This window comes from Neolamprologus multifasciatus, chromosome 14 (assembly GCF_963576455.1).
Source record: "Neolamprologus multifasciatus chromosome 14, fNeoMul1.2, whole genome shotgun sequence".
NCBI lineage: Eukaryota > Metazoa > Chordata > Actinopteri > Cichliformes > Cichlidae > Neolamprologus > Neolamprologus multifasciatus.
The window spans coordinates 40,803,845-40,825,174 of record NC_140452.1 but is presented as its reverse complement, the minus strand read 5'-3'; the positions used below and the strand labels follow the sequence as shown (position 1 = coordinate 40,825,174).

General features: G+C 41.7%; 2 protein-coding genes across 3 annotated transcripts; one reads left to right on the top strand and one right to left on the bottom strand.

Annotated features, from left to right (window-relative positions):
- The first annotated feature begins 4,462 nt into the window (after positions 1–4,462).
- On the top strand, positions 4,463–6,867 carry LOC146504702 (TLC domain-containing protein 3A-like). Of its 2 annotated transcripts, none has more exons than XM_085184789.1 (5): positions 4,463–4,818; positions 5,235–5,318; positions 5,383–5,635; positions 5,707–5,802; positions 6,314–6,867. In XM_085184789.1, exons 1-5 carry the CDS (start codon positions 4,697–4,699, stop codon positions 6,587–6,589), a joined length of 831 nt encoding a protein of 276 aa, XP_085040915.1. In that variant the 5' UTR covers positions 4,463–4,696; the 3' UTR covers positions 6,590–6,867. The 2 variants fall into 2 exon arrangements, with proteins under 2 accessions (XP_085040915.1, XP_085040916.1); XM_085184790.1 differs by having other exon boundaries at positions 4,474–4,818; positions 5,416–5,635.
- Positions 6,868–7,038: 171 nt separating this feature from the next.
- gemin4 (gem (nuclear organelle) associated protein 4) lies at positions 7,039–20,925 on the bottom strand. The gene is made up of 6 exons (XM_085184749.1): positions 20,717–20,925; positions 18,120–20,108; positions 17,172–17,328; positions 13,913–14,177; positions 7,832–8,521; positions 7,039–7,627 (listed from the first exon to the last, which is right to left on the bottom strand). Exons 1-6 carry the CDS (start codon positions 20,724–20,726, stop codon positions 7,406–7,408), a joined length of 3,333 nt encoding a protein of 1,110 aa, XP_085040875.1. The 5' UTR covers positions 20,727–20,925; the 3' UTR covers positions 7,039–7,405.
- Positions 20,926–21,330: the final 405 nt, after the last annotated feature.

The window sequence follows — 21,330 nt, the reverse complement described above, 5'->3', positions numbered from 1 at the left end:
TCTTTCTTCACGTTTTTCTGCTTTGAATTCATGTTGAGGGTTTTTCATTGATAGTTTTTGGGGCGGGGTAGAGGCCTCAATAGAGGCCCCTAGCATCGTTACCATCCTGGACTGTGGATGTACAGTGTTTAGACCGTGTCTATAACTGGACTGGTCATGGATACGAGAAGCTTGCAGCCCACCGGCCTGCTTGGTTTTCCCTCCCACAACACTCAAGCACTCCCAGGTCTCTATTAGCATCTCCATCACTCTCCTGTTTTTCTTTTGTTCTCTAAAAGTGGTTGGGAGGGTCGGTGGCACTGTGAGCGTGAAATGTTCCAGAGAAGAAGTCTGCCTCTAACTCGTGTTTTATTTTATTTGTTTCTCCCACGTGTGGCTGCTACTGATGTTTTAAAAGTGCTGTGAACGGATGAGCGCACGGTCTGCTAAGGGTCGGCTACAGATTAATAATACAGATGATAACGGTAATAATCCTCATTGTCAGTATGGGGTCTTTTCTTCCTCTCTTGTTTCATGCCATTGAACAACATGGAAAGAATGTTTTAAAAAACACTATATCTGTATATTTTTATATCCTGATGCAATATAGAGAATGTACTATTCAGTGGTGCTGAAAATGACCCGTAACTGTTTTCAGTTGGTTTATTTACCAGGTTTCAAGAGAGAAAAAAAAGTCATTATTTATGCTTACAGGTGATAATGTGATGAGTCACACTTTTTAACTGTGGCAGTCAAACACATGACTATATATATATATAAATATGAATAAAAGTGAGCGCAACAGTGCTTTTACTTTCTGTCTTCTGTCATTCTGTATTTTTTTGGTCTCTGCTAGAGAGTCTGCAGCTGCCTGAATCTGGTCTGATAGTTAAGACAGGGATAGCTACCATAATGTTTGTTGTTACCAAAGAGAACATTTGTTCTAGTCAATACCAGTACAACCATATAACCAGCACATTCAACGGGTAAAATAAGTTTTCTAAGTAAATATATTTCTAAAGGTGCTACTGGCATGAAATTCTCACCAGATGTTGGTAACAACCCATCCAATCCACACATACAAAGAAAACAAACCGTAGATGTCCATAAATTATGTGTAGTAATGAGAAATGGGAACAGGGAAAAAGGACTGAGCATGGGAAGAAAGGGAAGTGCAGAAAGTCATGACAGCTGCTGAAATCTATCAGTAATTAGAAAGCAACGCTGCTACTTAGTGGAAATTAATATCAACTAGTTCAGTCCCAGCTGATCCATTACAAAACGGTGTCACACAAGCAACATCTCATGATGGGTAAAACCAGCGAGCTCCCCCAAGACCTTCACCACATTATTCTTGCAAAACATACAGATGGCATCGGTTCCAGAAGGATTTCTAAACTACTGAAGGTTCCGGTGGGCAGTGTTGTGGCCATAATCTAAAAGTGGAAAAAACATCCACAACCAGGTGCTCCCCACACCAGATTTCAGACAGAGTGAAAATGATGAGAATCAAAAATTCAGTAACCTACAGGATTTGAAGACAGAATCACATTTAGAAATGCATGTGACTGGTTTCTCCATACAGTAGGCATCTTGAAGCTGGCACATCACCAACAAAGGCTTTTGTATGGAGTATTAAATACATTCGGTAAGCATGTTCAATACTTATTTTACCTGCAGTACATAAAAGCACAACAAATCACAATTTACTAACACAAATCACTGATTGTGTGACCTGCACACTGCAGCATTAAGTGAATCTAACTATATCTTTTAAATGTAAAATGTGGAACTGTGTATCTTCTACCTGAAAGTAAACATTCAGATTGATAGATTTCCATACTCTTCTGTTATAACTTATCTAATTCTACTTTGTGAAACAACTGATCGACACTGTCAGGAAGCCTGTCAATGAAATTCCAAACTGTGAGCCTTTGCAAAGTTTAATGTGGTCTAATAATAGGAAGAATGTAGCACACAGAGTTCAGAGAGAGGTTGAGACAGGCGACTAGGACAGTAGAGCGTGTAGTGAAGGAGGACATGCAGAGGGTTGGTGTGACAAGAGGAGGATGCCAGGATATAGTGAGATGGAATCAGACAATCTGCTGTGTCAACCCTTAAAATGACGCTGAAAGAAGAAGATGGTCTCATAAAGTTCACATGTAAGATAAAGTACAACTAGCACTGAAGTACAAATCCAACAGTCAAATTAAACACTCAAGTGTATTTATTTAAACAGGCATCTGTGAGGCGTTCCTGTGAAAGTGCTGCAATATTCTAAAGAAATACATTTGATTTCAAAAAATGGCATTGTATTATAGGACACAGTGACAGTCAGAAGCGCACACTATGCACACTATGAACCATTTATCTAAGTCTGATTCTGCAGTTGAGTATCCTGCAACTGCTGAGAGTTTAGTCTAGTTTATCTATACAGTGCCAAATCACAATAACGGTCACCTCAAGGCGCTTTATAATACATACAGAGAAAAACCCAACAATCATAGGGGGTATGAGCAAACACTTTGGCGAAAGTGGAAAGGAAAAACTCCCTTTCAACAGAAAGAAACCTCTGGGAGAACCAGGCTCAGGGAGGGGTGGGGCCATCTGCTGTGACCGGTTGGGGTGAGAGGAGGAACACAGAATAGAAGACATGCTATGGATGAGAGCCAGAGATTACTAAAACGTTTTAAAACTTTGTACAACTATTAAAACATAGTGAGTGAGATAGGTGACTGAAGAAGAAATACTCAATGCATCATGGGAATCCCCCAGCAGCGTATGCCTATTGCAGCATAACTAAGGGAGGATTCAGAGTCACCTGATCCAGCCCTAACTATATGCTTTAGCAAAAAGGAAAGTTTGAAGCCTAATCTTAAAAGTAGAGATAGTGTCTGTCTCCTGAATCCAAACTGGAAGCCGGTTCCACAGAAGAGGAGCCTGAAGACACTGTTTATGTCTAAATTTTATCTACCATGTTTGCTATATATACATTTTTCTTTTGTTTTTTATGGTATTGTTTACGTGCTACTGTAAGGTGACCTTGAGGGTCTGAAAGGCATCTATAAATAAAATGTATTATTATTATTATTATTATTATTATTATTATTATTATTATTATTATTATTATTATTATTAAGCCAGTGAAGCCAATGAAGGGAAGCCAATTTAGGAGAAATAAGCAGTTTCTTTCTAGTCCCTGACAATACTCTTGCTGCAGCACTTTTGGATTAACGGAAGGCTTTTCAGTGAGTTTTTAGGACACAGTGATAATAATGAATTACAGTAGTCCAGCATCACTCTGAGATAGGATATTTCTAATTTTAGAAATAATGCGCAAATGGAAGAAAGCAGTCCTAGCAGACTCATGTGGAATCCAGTCCAAGCGTTCCTGCAGGCAAATATGAACTCAGTGTGGATTAGGTGACATGCAGGGACAGGCACCCTTCACACTATCAGACTGATGTATTTGTGTCAAGTCACACGGTCACTCACATAATCAACACAACTGGAAGTGATGCTTAATGTAGGAGATTAGCAAGTTGCCAGTTTGCACTATTTCTAAGCTTTAGGTCAAAGACTGCTGCCCCGAGGTCACAAAGAAACTCCAAACCATTGTTGCAGCAGTTCTCTGGGCACTTATTGGGCACTTAATTTGAAGTATGTAGCTTTCATTAGCTTTCATTAACTGAATCTTCTGACAAATCTGTTAAAATAATACTCAGAATTTTTCTGACTTTTCTTTAAAATATGGTTTTAAATAAGCTTTTCTTCCCTTGGAAGTTATATTTATGTCAGCATCTTTGCTGGTACAGGTGCTGGTACAGGATTCTTCTGTACTGTAGGTTCCAGTCCAGGGTCCTTTCAGTACCATGTCTCTCTCTGTTATAATGCCTCTGGAGAAAGGCTGGAGCCGCCTTGCATTCCTGCTCTGTGAGAACCAAGCACACTTTCCTGCTTGCTGCCTGTAAATATATGACACGCTGGTTCTACTATATGTTGGTATCACAGACTGCATACTGGAAACTGAAAATAAAACCTGTGTTTTATTTCATTTGTAATTTTTAAAATTCTCACATAATAATAGTTTTAATCCATAGTTTTCAATGAGTAATTTAATCTAAATGGACATGAATCCATAATATTGTTAAACGAAGACTTATCTTAGACTGGACTGACATGTCCCTTTATTGGTAAGTCACTGTCATTACGACATTTTCTTATAACTTTATTAAAACATAGAATTTCCTAAAACGTTCTCTTTAAAAAATAAATACATAATATAATCCTGTAGTACTGAATCACCATTACCTTCCCACGCGCATTTCTTTTTCAATGAAAATGGGAAAAGGACATTATAAAAATAATAATACAAGTACAGATGGGTAGTATTTTTAATAATTTTAAATACCATTTGCATTTAAATATTATACATATTTCAATCACCAAAGAAGAGAAGAAACGTATTGAAACAGATTCGAATAAAGTAGACTGAGAAATTCAAAGGTAGTTTAAAGTCAAGGATTTCTATTGGTTTAAAGCTCTTCTCCTACAGCCAATCATAGCCCTCTAAATAAAGGTCAACGGAAGTTCAACAAACATCAGAGAAGCTAGTTGCCGTTAGCTTACTGAAATACGTTGGTGTCCCTACCGCAGGTGTTGGTATGTAGACTGTGTTAAAACGGTTACGGGGACCAGGAGGAGGCCGGCTAACATAATGCTTTCTGCCCTGGTCTGTGGCGCTCTGGTGTTCCCTGGATTTTTCTGCAGCTTCAGAAAAGTGCTTAAATCCACTTTCACACAGTGGAGCGACGCTGACGTGGTTTGTGTCAGTGAAAGGTCAGCATCCACACGGGTCACCTCACCAGACTGTGTTAACACAAACGCCAGTTTAATGTTGTGTTGTTTATCTGTCTCGTTACACACACTGCGGAGATTTGCTTCCTGTGTCACATTACTAACAGGAAAGAGCAGCTAAATTCGGCACATATATAACAAACCATAGAGGCGTTTTTGACGTAAGGAATCCTCTGATTCCCGTTAAATATAAGCTTGACTTAGATTTTAGAATTTGACATAATAATTAGGTTATCTGTTTGTAGGATATGTGCCGAAGGCACCACATTGCACGCCTGTGAGGGTTTGAATATTTATTGCGTGTGCAGTGGGGACTATTAAAAAGCCAGACAACAAATAAACGTGCATGTATTCCAGTGCAGTTGTGTCTACTCAAACAGTTGCTTTGCTTACTTTAGGCTGGTTTCTGCCATACATGCATCTCTGGCTACTGCAGCTGGAGTCACAGTCATGACATCCTGCAGGGACGTCATGGCTGACAGGTTAGTATTTCATAGTTTGTTGCACATGAAGACATAAGTTATCATTAGATTGTCAGTTTGTTAGTTCAGTGAAAGTGTTTCCTGTCTCACTTCACAGTCACTGGCTGGTGAACGCGTTTGTATTGTTTGGAGTGCCCTACATGGTCTTTGACATCTATGCCATGTATCTGAGCCACTACCATACTCAGAAGCTCAAAGGTCATTCCAGCTCATACAGCGGCCACTCTCTTCAGACAGTGAAGGCTTTTCTCATCAAGGACTCCATGTTGGTTCTTCATCATGTGGCCTTGCTTCTCATTTTCATGCCCATCACTCTGGTGAGAACACTGAGGAGTCTCTTCCGCTTTGTGTGTTCAGGCTGACTTGCCACTAAATGTTTGATTTGCAGTTCTTCAGAAGAGGACTGGGGGACTTCTTCATCGGCTGCCTGTTCACTACAGAGTTCAGCACTCCTTTTGTCTCCATTGGAAAGATTCTCATCCAGGTAATGCATGGGATTTACCTTTAGCAGATAGAGGAAGGCTGACATCAAGAAATCCCACTAGTGGCAAGAAAAGGTCTGCTTAAAGGACAGCACAGAGGCTTCGATCTTGGCAGCACAGGAACAGGACCTAAGCTCCCAATCCATAGATTGAGGAGTCTCCCACAGCTGACAGGACCAGAGTGGCAGACTGTACAAATACACCAGAGACTAGCCAAAACATATGGGTGTGAAAATCTGTCACACTAATAATTTCAGATCATCAAGCAAATTTACTGTTAGAGAAAGATAATCCGATTAAATACAAAATGCAGTTTTTAATGATGAACCTACCTGGTCCTGTGTTTTTATTGTGGGACCGTGTGCAGGGTTTATAATGGTCATGTATAAAAGATTGTGTTGTAGTACGACAAATGGCATAAATTCTTATCATGTTTGCATGAATGTGTTTTGTGTTACGCACATGGATGTATTAGGGAAGTCCCCTCACCATCTTTCTGTGTTTCATATCCAGCTGGGTCTCGACAACACCGGACTCCACAGGATCAACGGCATCATTGTCTTGCTCAGCTTCTTCACATGTCGGATCCTGCTCTTCCCCTTCATGTATTGGATGTATGGCCGGCAATTTGGGATTCCTCTGCACAGAGTGGTCTTTCACCTGCCACTGCAATGCAACGTGGGTAACCTAGTGCTCCTGGCTCCACAGATCTACTGGTTTATACTTCTGCTGAGGAAAGCCAACAGACTGTACCTGAGGCAGAGGAAGGGGCCGGCCCGCAAAGACTGAAGGCTCCATGATTTTCAAAAAAACAACACAAAACCCTCAGATTATTGCTACAGTTAATGAAAAAATAAGTTTATTATTTTCATAATAAAGTTAAGTCAGATTTAACAGGAAAGAGTTGTTTAACTGTGACTCTATCACATAGTCTGTCAGCAGTGCTGTTTTCCTTTTGTCTGTTCAGCTTTTATATGTTAGAGCCTCAACAATGTTACCCAACTACACAGAATCTGTTTGTATAAATTAAAGTCACTTTAATGAATAAAGGATGAAATAATAACACACTGATGAGGACTGAGTGCCCCTGGTGTACAGTACACACATTTAGCTTACGTTTTCATGCTGTCTACAATGTTAATACAAATAAGAATAACTGCAAAATGTGTTGCAAAATATGATTTTAAGTTTGGTTTTTAATTCACAGAGATTTCAAGCTTGTTACTTCTTAACCTGAGTTTAGTGTGACAGATTTCCTCCTTATTTCCATCTCCATGCTTTCATTCTTGCACCCTCCATGAGTAGTTTTGTGTCCTGCCCTCACATACAGCAGGTCTGTGTCTCACTATATTAAAAATATATTTTCTATGACATCACATAGAGCCAAGAATAAATAAAAAAAATTATTTAGAGCCGTCTCCAGCCTGAGCTTCTGGCTCACAGGGATAACTTGTACACACACTGACATCATTAGCGGATTCTTAGAGAGGTGCTCATATTAAACATGACCTTAACATTACACTGTTGTTAATCAGCAGGCATATTCAGGATTTTGAGTTTTTGCAAACTCAACGTGCTCAGTGGGAAACAGCAGATCAGTGTGTATCATGCTGCTGAGGACACGAGCTGAGCAATTTTCTGCTGCAGCACAGCCTTCATCTCCGGGTTCTCCAAGTTGTCTGAGATGGTAGAGAAGAAGTGGCGGGTGTTGTCGCACTCCAGTGGGGTGCAGCTGTTTGGGAAGGCGGCCATAATGGCCTCATACTGACTGAGGATCTCTAGACTAGAGAGGAACAGAGGCTCACATTGGCCTCCTGGCATCATCACCTGAAGGGAAGACACATTTCACCAGTGAGCCTGTAGTCCTGACTCAGGAAAAGAACACACTGAGAGAACTTTGTAGCAGTCAAATACAATGGCATCTAACACATGCTGATCCAAGAGCATTACTAAATTTGAGCAAACATGCTGCTTGGTTATAAGAGGAAAAAATTAGCCAATCAGAGACAGAATGGTGTAAAGAAGTCGTACCTGGACGTGCTGAACATGGCAGAAGAGCTGGCTCAGAACAAAAAGAACTTCCTGGCTTGGAGCAGTCTCCTTCTGTGAATCCTTTGATATCAGAGGAGTGTCTCTGGCTTCTTTGGACTTTGGACATATGAGAGTTGGATTTGAGTCTGTGGTTGCTGGTGTTTTAGGAGGAGTTGAAGCAGAAGCAGTAAAAGCACCAGATGAAGGAAGAGGCAGTTTGGCTCGTAGTGAATTCATCATGTCCCTCACAGCGTGGGCGTATAACCTGCCTACGTGTGCCCAGCCATTCGCCGACAGCCAGTCAGAGCAGCTGGAGCCGCAGAGCAGCTGCAGGACTCGAAGCAGGAGGACTGACAGGCGGAGTTCACATGAAAACTTCCTCAGGTCCAGTAGGGGCAGAAAGTCCACGTACTCCAGAGAGAAAGGCACGTGAAGGCGGCTGGATGTGATCAGCTCACGGAGGCCTCTCAGCAGCCTGCTCCACTGGGAGACGGAGCACCAGGGCAGCATCTGAGTCAGAGCCACTAGCAGGCCTTTGCTGAACATGCTGACGTGGTCAGGTTTGTGCTGGTCCAGAGTGAGACAGGACAGCATGATGCTCTGCAGAGAGTCAGATATGGAGGAACACTCCATCCAGGCTAAAAGACCTGTGCCCAAACCGTACGAGGGAAGGTCCACACCCAACCATTCCTACAGGACAGACATATTGTTCAATGCAAACTGAGAGCAAAAACAATCAGCTCTAGAGAAACCACACAAATAACAGTATCACATATTTTTTTCTCAAAAAGTGAGCCTGTGAGCCAGATTTCAATGTTAAAATGCCCAAATTTACAGCATTAAAAATTTGGTTTACAGCCTGCTACAAAAATGGCTTAAAGGTCTACAGGCTGAGCAGCATCTGCTGATTGAAAACCTAAAACTTGTACATTACGGTGGCCCGCAGAGGTCAAAGAACACCAGCAAATAGAAAAATCATTTAAAAAATGGAAGTGTTTTTGTGGACACAATAACAGATGGCTGTTTAACAGCTAATAGCAAACATGTACAGTATCTACAGTTTTATATGAATCTTGTGTTATCCTGCATCGTCTTCTCTGATGAGTCCTCTTCTTTTAAGCATGTCTCAGTGTGATCATGTGCATGTTTTGGTTCTGGCCACTTCTCTAGCTGGTCCGTCACATTATTGTGTCCCCATAAACACTTCAGTTGTGGTTTGTGTGCTTTTACGCGTTTTTCTATTTTCTGTTTTTTAAAAAAAAGTTTCAGTTAATTTGACCTTTCGGGGCTTTCGAGTTTTGATTTATCTGATCACAGAACAGTTTGGATCTATCAGTCCATTTATGAGCTTTGCCTCAGAGAAGACGGCAATGTTTCTGGATCATATTCACAAACAGTGATTTCTGGAAGCGTTCCTGATTTCTATGATGGAATCATGGCTGTTTTTTTTTTTAAATCCATTGCTTTCTGAGGGCCTGAAGGTCCTGTCCTCTGCCACAGAGATTTCTCCAGATGCTTTGAACCTTTTTGAAGTTATGTACCAGAGATGATGAGATACTCAAAATCTTTGGGATTACATTTCTTTGCAGACTGGTATATCTCTGCCCATCTTTTACTTCTGAGAAACACTGCCTCTCAAAGATGCTCTTTGTACTCTGTATTGTTACTGACTTGCTTCCAGTTAACCCAATTAGTTATCAGCCACTTGTTTTAGTAACACTGACTTTTCCAGGCTTTTAAGGCCTTGTCTCAAAGTTCGGCCTCCAATTTTTGAAAAGGAGATTTTTTTTCTTCTTCTTTTTTTAAAAAAGGCACATTTTCTCAGTTTAAACATTTGACACGTTGAGTGTTGTACTTTGAATAAAATGAGGGTTGTGGTGATATGTAGGTGGTCATGTAATAAGGTTTACCAGCAGGGGGCGCTGTATTTAAGAAAGCTCATGAATGCCTCCAGGGAGCACATAAAAGAAGACTGGTCTGTGGTGTGAGAGGTTTTTTTAGAATGGTGTCAATAAAGTGATTGGAGCAGTAGCTAGCAAGGCATAAGTGGATCCTGTGGTCTTTTTAACAAGCGCTACGAAGACATACGAAGACAACACATGAAGCAGAAAGACTGTCACGCAAGTGAGTTAGCCCTGCAGCATGCAAAGACATTTAATGAGACAAGCGTCGCTGCAGTACATGATGGTGCAAAAATAGCTGTGGTTAAAAAGAAAATGAGGAAGAATATGTCACAAAAGTCCAGCAAAGAGGGTACAGTGTACTCCTGTAAGCGATGTGGTAGCAGACATGAACCTAGACAGTGTCCAGCTTATGGCAAAAGATGTTTGAAATGCGATGGAAAAAATCATTTTGCCAAACAATGTCTGTCAAAAGCCAAACCCAAATCAGTGCATGTAGTTGAAGAGACTGACTTAAGCGAGACTTTCTTTGTGGGCATGGTGTCACTTGGGGATGTAAAACGTGAGCATAACGTAGCAGAAGGCAGTGACCGACGCTCAGATTATGAAGACACGTGGATTGTTTCACTCCCAATACAAGGAACTTTGGTGGCATTAAGGATTGATACAGGTGCTCAGGCAAACCTAATCAGCATGACAGAGATCCATGCTATGAAACCAAAGCCCAAAATAATAAAGAAAAGAGTACCTCTAAAAGACTACAATGGAAAGAATATTGAAAGTAGTGGTCAATGCAGACTTAAAGTGACAATAAAACATAAGGATTATGATGTATTGTTTAATGTTGTTCCAAAAGGTCGTGAATCACTGCTGGGTGGAGTGACATCCAAAAGATTAGACCTAGTAAAAAGGGTGTACCACATTAGCTGTGCAGAAGCAGCAAGTGGACAGCGAGGAGCAGTTGACTCCATTGTGCAGTATTATGAGGATGTCTTCAAAGGTTTGGGATGTCTACCATGCACTTACAGTATCCAGCTGAAAGAGGATGCAAAGCCAGTGATCCATTCACCACGTAGAGTCCCAGCTCCACTGAAGGACCGTTTAAAGAAAGAACTGGACAGGATGTCACAGTTGCAGGTCATTACAAAAGTGGAAGAACCAACTGAGTGGGTAAACTCAATGGTTTGTGTGGATAAGAGGAATAAAAACAATGATTTGAGAATATGCATGGACCCTGGTGATTTAAATCAAGCCATAAAACGTGAGCACTACCAGATACCAAAGCGTGAAGAGATTGCAAGTGAAATGGCAGGCGCCAAATACTTCTCAAAGCTAGATGCAGCGCAGTTTTTGGCAAATAAAGCTAGATGAGAGAAGTTCAAAATTTTGTACTTTCAATACACCTTTTGGCAGGTACAGATTCCTCAGAATGCCATTTGGCATAATCTCAGCATCTGAGATTTTTCATCGTGCCATGGACAACATGTTAGAGGGATTACAGGGTGTTCGCTGTTATGTTGATGATGTGGTTATTTGGGGCTCCACCCTACAAGAACATAATGAAAGACTGGTGAAGGTGCTGCAACGGGTAAGGGAGAATGGATTAAAGCTAAATCGTGACAAGTGTTATTTTGGTGTAAAGGACATAACATTTTTGGGAGACAAATTCTCTGCTGAAGGTATTGAGCCAGATGAAAGAAAAATAAAAGCCATCGCAACAATGCCACGCCCGACAGATAAGAAAGGTGTGCTCAGAGTGATGGGAATGATAAACTTTGTAGGAAAATTCATACCTAACTTGTCAGTGAGAACATCAAAACTAAGGGAGTTACTTCGTGATTCCATAGAATTTAAATGGTCAGCGAGGCATGAACAAGAGTGGAATGATGTAAAAACCACACTGACAACGCGCCCAGTGCTTGCATATTATGATCCAACTAAGAGTCTGAAGATCTCAACAGATGCCTCAAAGGATGGGCTTGGAGCTGTTTTACTTCAAGCTGAAGAGGGGAGTTGGAAACCAGTTGCTTATGCTTCTAGATCCATGACTAAGTCTGAAACCAGATATGCTCAGATTGAGAAAGAATGTCTTGGGCTGGCATATGGACTTGATATTTTTCACTGTTATGTTTATGGTCTTCCTACCTTTACAGTTGAGACAGATCATCGTCCTCTTGTGTCAATCATTAAGAAAAATCTGAATGAGATGTCGCCGAGGATTCAACGTCTCATGATGAAACTGCAGAGGTACAGCTTTGACTTGATATACACACCAGGCAAGCATTTAGCTTTAGCGGATGCACTGTCGAGAGCATCAGAGGTGTGTCACGCAAGCTCCACTGAGAAAGAAGTAGATGATCATGTTAATATGATTGTGGAGTCTCTGCCGGTGTCTGACGCAAAGATAAAACAAGTATGTGAAGAGACAGCTGCAGACAGGGAGCTGCAAATGGTGATGGAAAATATTCAAGGAGACTGGCCCAAAGGGTCTTGTTCAAAGTATTATCATGTTAGATCAGAGCTCAATGTGGCAAATGGACTGCTGTTGAGAGGCAATAGGATTGTGATACCACATAGTCTGAGACAGCTGATACTTCAAAGAATACATGAGGGACACCTGGGCATAGAAAAGTGTAAAAGGAGGGCTAGAGACACTGTGTACTGGCCTGGCATTAATAAAGACATTGAGACCATGATCGGAAAGTGTGAAACATGTAACAAGTTTCAGAGCAGACAGGCAAGAGAACCCATGATGATTCCTGAACTTCCTACAGCGCCTTGGAGGAAAGTAGGAACAGATCTATTTCATTTTAATGGGAAAGACTATCTGTTGGTGATAGATTATTACTCTAACTTTCCTGAGATTGCTCTGCTTACAAGTACAACTGCTAATAATGTGATCACACATGTGAAGTCTATCTTTTCCAGGCATGGAATACCAGAAACTGTCATTAGTGACAATGGTCCTTGCTATAATTGCAAAGAATGGCAGAATTTCGCAAGAGAATACGGCTTTAAACATGTCACATCAAGTCCTCAACATCCACAGGCAAATGGCAAGGCTGAAAAAGGAGTGCATATCATCAAGCAGCTTCTGAAGAAGGCTACAGACAGTCAATCTGATCCTTATTTAGCTCTGCTGAGCTACAGGACTGCTCCTCTTGACTGTGGTTTATCCCCTGCAGAATTGCTGATGAATCGTAAGCTACACACAACTTTGCCCTGCTATGCAGAAAGCAAGCAGAGTGATGAAATTATAAAAAAGCAAGAGCATCTGAAATGGAAACAAAAACGGCAATACGACAAGGGAACAAGAGCACTTGGATTGCTTGCAAAGGATGATGTAGTGAGAATTCAAGATCAGAATGCATGGAGCAGGAAAGCCATTGTTCTTCAGGAAGCAGGTCCGAGATCATATGACGTAAGAACTGAAGAAGGTCATGTGTTCAGAAGGAACCGTCGCAACTTGCTGAAGACTAAAGAAACATTTCAGGAGGAACAATATGGTGAGGAAGATGAAAATGTTGATGTGTCACATGCAGAGACAGTGTCTGATTTGAAACCACTGGATGGACATGAGTATGTGGAGAAGAGTGCAGTGGTTTCAGAACCTGTATTGAGGAGGTCAGAGCGTGAGGTCAAAAGACCAGTTAGGCTTAATCTGTAAAGCTATAACTGGATTTGTTTTTATCTTATATTCTGATGGTGTTGAAAAAAAATAATTGGAAAAATTTTAATGTAAAACAATTATGTGTATATGTTAGTTTATAAGACCTATGTTGTATATAATTCAGAGGAAAGGGGATGTGGTGATATGTAGGTGGTCATGTAATAAGGTTTACCAGCAGGGGGCGCTGTATTTAAGAAAGCTCATGAATGCCTCCAGGGAGCACATAAAAGAAGACTGGTCTGTGGTGTGAGAGGTTTTTTTAGAATGGTGTCAATAAAGTGATTGGAGCAGTAGCTAGCAAGGCATAAGTGGATCCTGTGGTCTTTTTAACAAGCGCTACGAAGACATACGAAGACAACACAAGGGTTTAAGATGTTTGCAAATAAATTCATTCTGTTTTATTTATGTTTTACCCAGACCTGGGTTTGCATTTTCACAGATTGGATGTTGATACTTGACACTGTTCTTCAAAGAAATTCAGGAGTAGGCGGGTTCCGCAGTAGGACATACCTGTTCAGGTAGATCACACACAGCCAGCAGAGAGGAGGGCACTTCATTTTTAAAGTGCTCCCCCCACACAGGGTTCAGCAGGAACTGAACCGTCCAGTCCAGCTGTTCCATCTTGTTGTGGAGCCAGAACAGCGCTCGGGACCAGCTGTTGGGGGCCGCTGCCACCTCTGCACCCACCACCTGCCCCAGAGTGGTCAGCACTGACAACAGCAGCTCCTTCATATCCATGGACCAGATGTGGTGGTCTGGTGGTTGCTCCCAACATCTAGGAGGGATCAGGTGGGTTTAAGTTGAAATCAAATGATGTTAAACACTATAAAGGCTGCTCAATTAATCGAATTTTAATCACGATTACAATCTGGGCTTTCAATGATCATTAAAAATGACCGAGCCGATTATTAGCCCCTCCCTCGTGCTTTACTCTCGCGCTGCTCCGTGTGGCAAATCGAGCGCACCTCTCTGCATTTCGAACACGTGTCACAACAATTAAGAGCAGCGGTCCCCAACCTTTTTTGCGCCACGGACCGGTTTATGCCCGACAATCAAGGGTGTAGATTTGGTTTTGGCATTGGTGGGGACGGATGATTCAACCACTGAACCCTGCCCTGTTTCTTTTTTTTTCCTTTTTGTCTTTGCTTCTTGATAAAAAAAAAAAAAGGAGAAATATACTTGCCTACATATGCTATTCTGCATGCTTTTAAACCATTTAAAATTACAATTCATAGTTTTATATGTGAATTATATAATGTTAAATTACTATTAAACAATACTGACTAAGTATTTTAGGCTTTAGTTTACTTCAGCCATATTTCATATAAATCAGGTATCATACAAACATAAAAATAGCTTCAAATACAGTCATGACAATAAAAGAATATGACTTTAAGGACTTAACAACATTAGTTCAGTTATAGTACACCAACATCTCTAACACATTAGCACTAAGGGAACACTGAATGACCTGGTGGTTTTTGTCCATAAAACTACTCAGCAACTACTCGGCAAAATTATGCAACATTTTAGGCACAATATTGCCCCGATGAAATCAGTGAGCTGGGAGTTTTTATTCTAAACATGAACTACTGTTACAGCAACAGACATGGACTACTGGTGTCCCACACAACAACTCAATGTGGACTGTGTGAAGGAGTCAAACACATGCCCGCTCCACTCGTTAACTGAGATAAACTGCTGGCATATTTGTTTTACATCTATACTGTCCAGTCTCTCCTAGTGGACACACAGCAGCATTGTTTAATCTCATTCGAGTCACTGTTAACCTTACCCATCTTTTTAGTCTTCTGAGAGCACTGAAGCTTCTTTCAGCCTCAGTACATGTGTTTTATCCTCAGATTAAAAGTATTATTATGTGCTTGATGTGCCTCACCTTTGGCCCTGGCTCTTCCCCTCTGACTGCACTAGGACATATTGCTACCTGATAAAATAACACATGGATTCGTGCCATATAAAAAGTGAGACATGTCAATTCAGATTCTTTGTCAAATATACACTAATGAATCAATTTAAATCAGCGGCCTAACAATTGTCATGATAATAAATACTAGTTAATCTATAGCACCAAATCATCAGCCAGTCACCTGTGACCTCGCCTCTTCACCTCTGTCTGAGCTACAACATGGCAGAGCTGCCTCTGTCACCTGATAAATAACAGTGAAACATTCCAAATACTTGCAGTCACACATGTGCTCCAAATACAGTAATGAAGCACCAAGTCACCATCCAATGTGATTCTTGTATCACCATTACTCTCTATCACCTGACAAATAGGACATACATGACAATAAGAATAAAATGTGTAGCTGCTTCAGTGTTTCTGTCAATTTGTGCAGATCTTGACTCATCAGTAATGTTTGTAGGTTGAGCACATTTTTAAAACAATTTGTGCAAACTGCACTCCAAGGTGGAATATTTGCAAAATCACGACTACCTCATGATATTTAGTCTCAAAAATTAACCCTATGAATATGTCAGTGCCATTAGGAAGAAATTATTGTGTCACCAACATTTTAACGTTAGACATATAATTCTAACAGCCTCTGTAAATTAATATCCGGGCTTGCTCGAGGCTGCCGTTTTCTCTGACAGTTTCAATCAAAATTAGAAATACTACTCTGGGAGATTGAGATAACTAATAGTGCTGCCTGTTGTGCATTTAGTTTCCGAAATACTTTTTTATATCCAGGTTCTTCCTTTTTGCTGCCATCCTCCTTGCAGGTCCTCGCAGCGCAGGCTTGCAGCTGCTAAAACTAAACAGAGCTCCCTGAAAGGCACAGCCAATCACATTGGCCATATTTGTCACATGAGGTAGGACTCCAGTAGAGAACGTAATTTAACTCTTTCTGCACCGCTGGCTGAATGAGACGTTGACGGATTGTTTTTTTCTTTTTATCTGGTTTGTTTTTCTTTACTCGAAGAGATCAAATTATTGGTGGGGACAATTGAATAATCGCTGGATATTGGTGGGGACATGTCCCTTTCGTCCATGACAAATCTACGCCCTTGCCGACAATATTTTCATGGACCGGCCTTTAAGGTGTCGCGGATAAATACAACAAAATAAAACTAGTACCGGTACCGAAAAAAAGAAGATTTATTCATAACACACGTGAAAAGACCAAGGAAAACCGAGTAAACAAAATAACGCTGAAAACCGATAAAAAAACCCCCTGAAAACTATACATTTCACACCTGAGCCTCAACTCTCGCGGTCCGGTACCAAACGACTCACGGACCGGTACCGGTCTGAGGATTGGGGACCGCTGATTAAGAGGACCCGAGGGATGCTTGGAAAGCTAAGCAGAAGTTATTTGGAGAGGAGAGTGACTGCTGGTGGTTGAAAAGAGAGGTAAAAAAAACTTCAGTGGTGTGGAAACATTATGGGTTCGCAGAGTCAGACGTGGATCAAGTAGACAAAGTGTGTAAACTTTGCTACAGTGTCGTAGCTGCACCACAGAGCAGCACCGCAAAGTTCACTAAACATAGATGTTTACATTTTTCATTTATTTTTTATATTGCAAACATTTGCACTGTTATCAGTATTTTATATTATTTTTTGACAATCTTTAAAGTCATTATTCAATACATTGTTATTGTTAAATAAATATCGTCAAATAATCGAGATCTCAATTTCAGTGAAAATAATCGTGATTATCATTTTTGCCATAATTGAGCAGCCCTATATAAAGGTTTAACAGCTCAGAAATAAAAAAAAGTGGAAAGCTTTACTTATGATACAAACCTGAGAGTCTGGTTGTGTAGCTGGGCCAGCATGTAGAGGAGGGGGAAAGGAGAGCAGTTGAACACCCAGTGAGGAGTGGTGGCTGCTTCCTGCATGTCCACAGACAAAGCAGTCTGGAGAAGCTGGATACTCAGCTCTGCATCCACAGAACAGTGAGCTGGCAGAACCACAGAATAACTATCAGTGACAAATAATTTACTTTACATCCCAATGCATTTATGTAACTGGAAACTTCTGGAACAGCAGCATCACTGTCCACAGTGAAGAGTTGTTTTTTTTTTTTTTTTACATCGCCATGGACCAAGAAGGTGCCGATATAGAAGCCCCTGCTCCAAAATCGACATCTTCACACTTAACTGACACTTGCAGCTGCAGAGGCTTTCAAACCTAAGAATGCTGTACCTGCTGTCAAGCATGGTCGTGGTAGCATCATGCTCTGTGGCTCAAATCAACAGTCAGATGGTTGAAACTTGGATAAAGAAGGCTGACATTACCGTAACCTTCTGGAATTCCCTTCCTAAAGCCCAGACCTCAACTCTAGTGGTCTATGCCTGGAAACCAATAATTTTGAATAACCTAACAATTCTGCCAAGAATTATGCCAGATGCTTATTGGTAACTACTAAAAGTGTCTGATGAAGATGCAACATGCTACGGTACACTTAACCTTTTCATTTAACATTTAGAATTTTGACCCTGTCAGGATCAGTGGAAATAAATTAAAACCTGTGAATCCAATTCTTGTTTTGTTTTTTTCAAAGTCATCACACATGTATGCTGTACAATCATTCCACCCTGGAAATGTTAAAAGCCCAGACGTGGTGGAAGCACCACGTTTACCATGACATTCATATCCATGACGAGTGGATCTAAACTTTTGATCACAACTGTAAAATGCTAATAAAATAGCTAATGTAGGTTGTGGTAAACATAAACATGTGATATTCACCTGTAGCTGAGAGGTTAGGCAGGACAAAGGTTTTCACGACTTCGTGAGGTGACAGAACGCTTTCCCTCTTTCCTTCTCCCTCAGCTGAAGTGACGGGCTCCATGAGCAGACCCAGAAACTTGAGGAACTGTTCTTTTTCAGTTGCTAACAGTGACTTGGTCTGGATCATGTCCTGTAAACACTTGCAAAGTAAACTGCACACCACATTTTTCCTCCCTCCATCTCTTCTTCCCCTCTGGTCTCTGAGTCCTGGCAGCTGTTCCAGGATCTTAGCCATTAGAGAGAAAGCTCCTTTGTTGAAAACAGCCGAATGACAGCAGGACCTCAAAGTGGCTTCAGGGTTCTGAAAGGCCACTCTTGCAACTAGAGAGGCTGCCGTAGTCAGGTTGCCCTGTGAAGCTCCCACTGAAGCTCCGCCCGCCCCCTGAATGATGCAGTTGAAGGTCATGTTGAGCTCCTGTTCAAACCCATCAGCTAGAGCAGCAGGTACAGAGCACTTGAAGAACCCCCTGCTGGATAATCTCAGCATGGCAGCCAACGCTTTGTTCTGGTCTTCTAATGTGAGTGTGGAGAAAATACCTGAAGTGATTTTCAGCAGTTTGTGGCACTGCCTCACATTAGCGCTCTTGCTATGGAGTCTGCTCATTAGGGTGGAGGCGAGGCTCATAAGGGTGCCGTGCTGCCGGAATGCCCCCTGGTTTTTTTCCAGGCAGTCGAGCCAGCGATCCGCACGTTCTGCCCATAATGGCTCGCTGGCAAACAACACTGCAAAGTCCTCACAGTCTTCCAGGTGATGGGTGATGATGACAGCAGCAACCTCTGCGCTCACTTCAGGGCTGCTCTCTGCTGCAGGGAGGGACAGTGACTTCAGCACACCTCTGAGTGTATCACTCTCTCCTTCAAAGTCGTCACTCCCAGCTCCGGGTGCTTCCTCTAGAGAAGCCAGGACCCTCTGGATGCTTTGTTCTAGCTGGAAAGCAGAGTAACTAGGGCTGGAGTGGTCACACTGACTGAGAACACCGCTTTGCCAAAACTGTGCAAGCTCTGTGATAATCCTCAGAGCTTCACTCAGCTTCATCTGGCGCAGATTAAACTGAGAAGGTGTGTGAGAAGCACGCAAGTCTTTCAGAGCTTCCTGAATCATTTCAGGACTCAGCTTCTCCATGTTCTCCTCTCTGGCTCGGAGGATTTTACACAAACAGTCCAACTTCTCTTTAGCTGGAAGCACCACGTTTTGGTCTATCAGGAAGGTTGTGTAAAGAGCATCGAGGGAAATGGATAAGGCCTGAAAGCAGAGGTCAGGTGAGGATATGTGACCTTTCATGTCTTTGAGTGCGTAAAGAAGAATGTGCAGAATATCTGCTGAATTTGGCGTGTCTAACTTTAACCTCTTTGCAGCCTGAGGGGACAGACTGGAGGACTCAGAGGAGAGGCGAGCAAGCTGGCTGGCAAACATCTTCTCTATGCTCTCTTCTTCTCCAACCTCCTCTTCCACTCTGCCTTTCCACAGCTCCCACCAAACCTCCAGAAGGAGTCGGATATCGTCTTCCCCTATGGGATCGCTCCCCACATGTTCCACCAGCCTTTCCAGCTCAGCACAGATTTGAGCGTGAGGAAGACGCAGGAGGAAACTGGCAAAAACACCCGCAGCTGCTGCTGACTTCACCAGCTCCAGCAGGACGACATGGCTGACCTCAGGGAGGCTGTTTTGGAGAGAGAAGAAAGGGTTCTCCCTCCAAGCAAACTCAACGTTCTCCTCAGCCTCTCTGCACAGCAGCTTCAGCCACACAACACAAACCATCCTCTTTTTCCAGCTCTCAGCTGCTGGGTTGGGACAGTCACTGACTTCATCCTGTCTGCAGATTTCTTTGAGTGCTTCCAGGATCACATGTCCCACCCGGCTCCAGTCTGCTTTCTGAATGGTGGACAGAGATGAGGGGGAACACAGCTTATCAGCCAGGAGGAAAGCTCCCCAAAGCACTGTCGAGTCTGAAAGAACAAGAGAAAAGGCATCAAAACTCAAATTTGCCAGAGGAAATTGATTTTTTTGAAAATTTTTAACTGTCCTCTCAGCTCCTTAAATTAGCCTAAAATGGCAAAGCTGCACAAAAAAAACCACATTTGATCTTAAGACCAGAAAATGCCACTTTGAAAATGGCTTTTGACTGAAGATAAGCTTAAGTTCAACTCTGGTTCATCTTAAGCTGACAGTGGAAGGAACATAGTCTGAGCTCAGAGAGGTTACTTGTATCTCATTATTTTAAATCGTGATCTTGTATATGAACATCCACACTCTGTAGAATAAGGTATTAGTGTCTATTTTTCAGTTCCACACAGAATGAATACAAGTTATATAAATATATATAGAAAAAATGTCGCTGCTCTGTCATTCTCACACACATACAGCAGAGCGGTTAGAGAACAGCATTACCTCTTACACTGCTAAAGCTGATACGATTTAATTTTGTGGGGGTTGATTATAGCGAAAAATCACGGTTTGCTGTTATTTCCTTTTACCACATGCAACATTAACTGTAGCATAACAGAAATTGTGACTCGTGTTTTCTGTATGGGAACGTGAGGAGTGTAACGGTTACCTTTGTTCATTATTAGTGCCAAAGCTGCAGAGTGGACCTGGATGCTGAGAAGCTAGTTTGCTAATTTTAGTTCCAACTATAAGCTGTACCACAGCTCTAATACTTTACAACAGAGTATAATGAAGTAGAGAGCAAACACGAAACTACGTCCCAGCAAAGGTTTCTATCAGAGTGACACCAACTTTGTATAAAGCGCTTCCGCTGTTAGCGTCAGCGTGTACAACCAGAGAGTATTCATGATCAAGAACTCCCACTCTGTGGATTTCCGGTTTCATAGAGGGCGCTCTAAGCATATGGCAGAATGAATAGAGCTCTATGGCTCTGTAGCCCCAGAATGTCATTTTTGTTGGGTAAACAATTTTGGTTATTGCTTTTTGTTTTGTTTTTAAATCGTTTCCTTAATAGTTAATAGATGCAGCTTCATTTTCACATTTTTATGGTTTCCAACATTTCGGTGTAATACAAACAGCACCAAGAACCGCATAATGCATCGACTACTTTACTTTCAGGCATGAAACACACAGCCGCGGAAAACTTCTGACAGTAACTTCCTGACAGTGATCACCTTCGACCACCACAAGCAGCGTGTTCTCATATGCATTATAGGTTTTGTT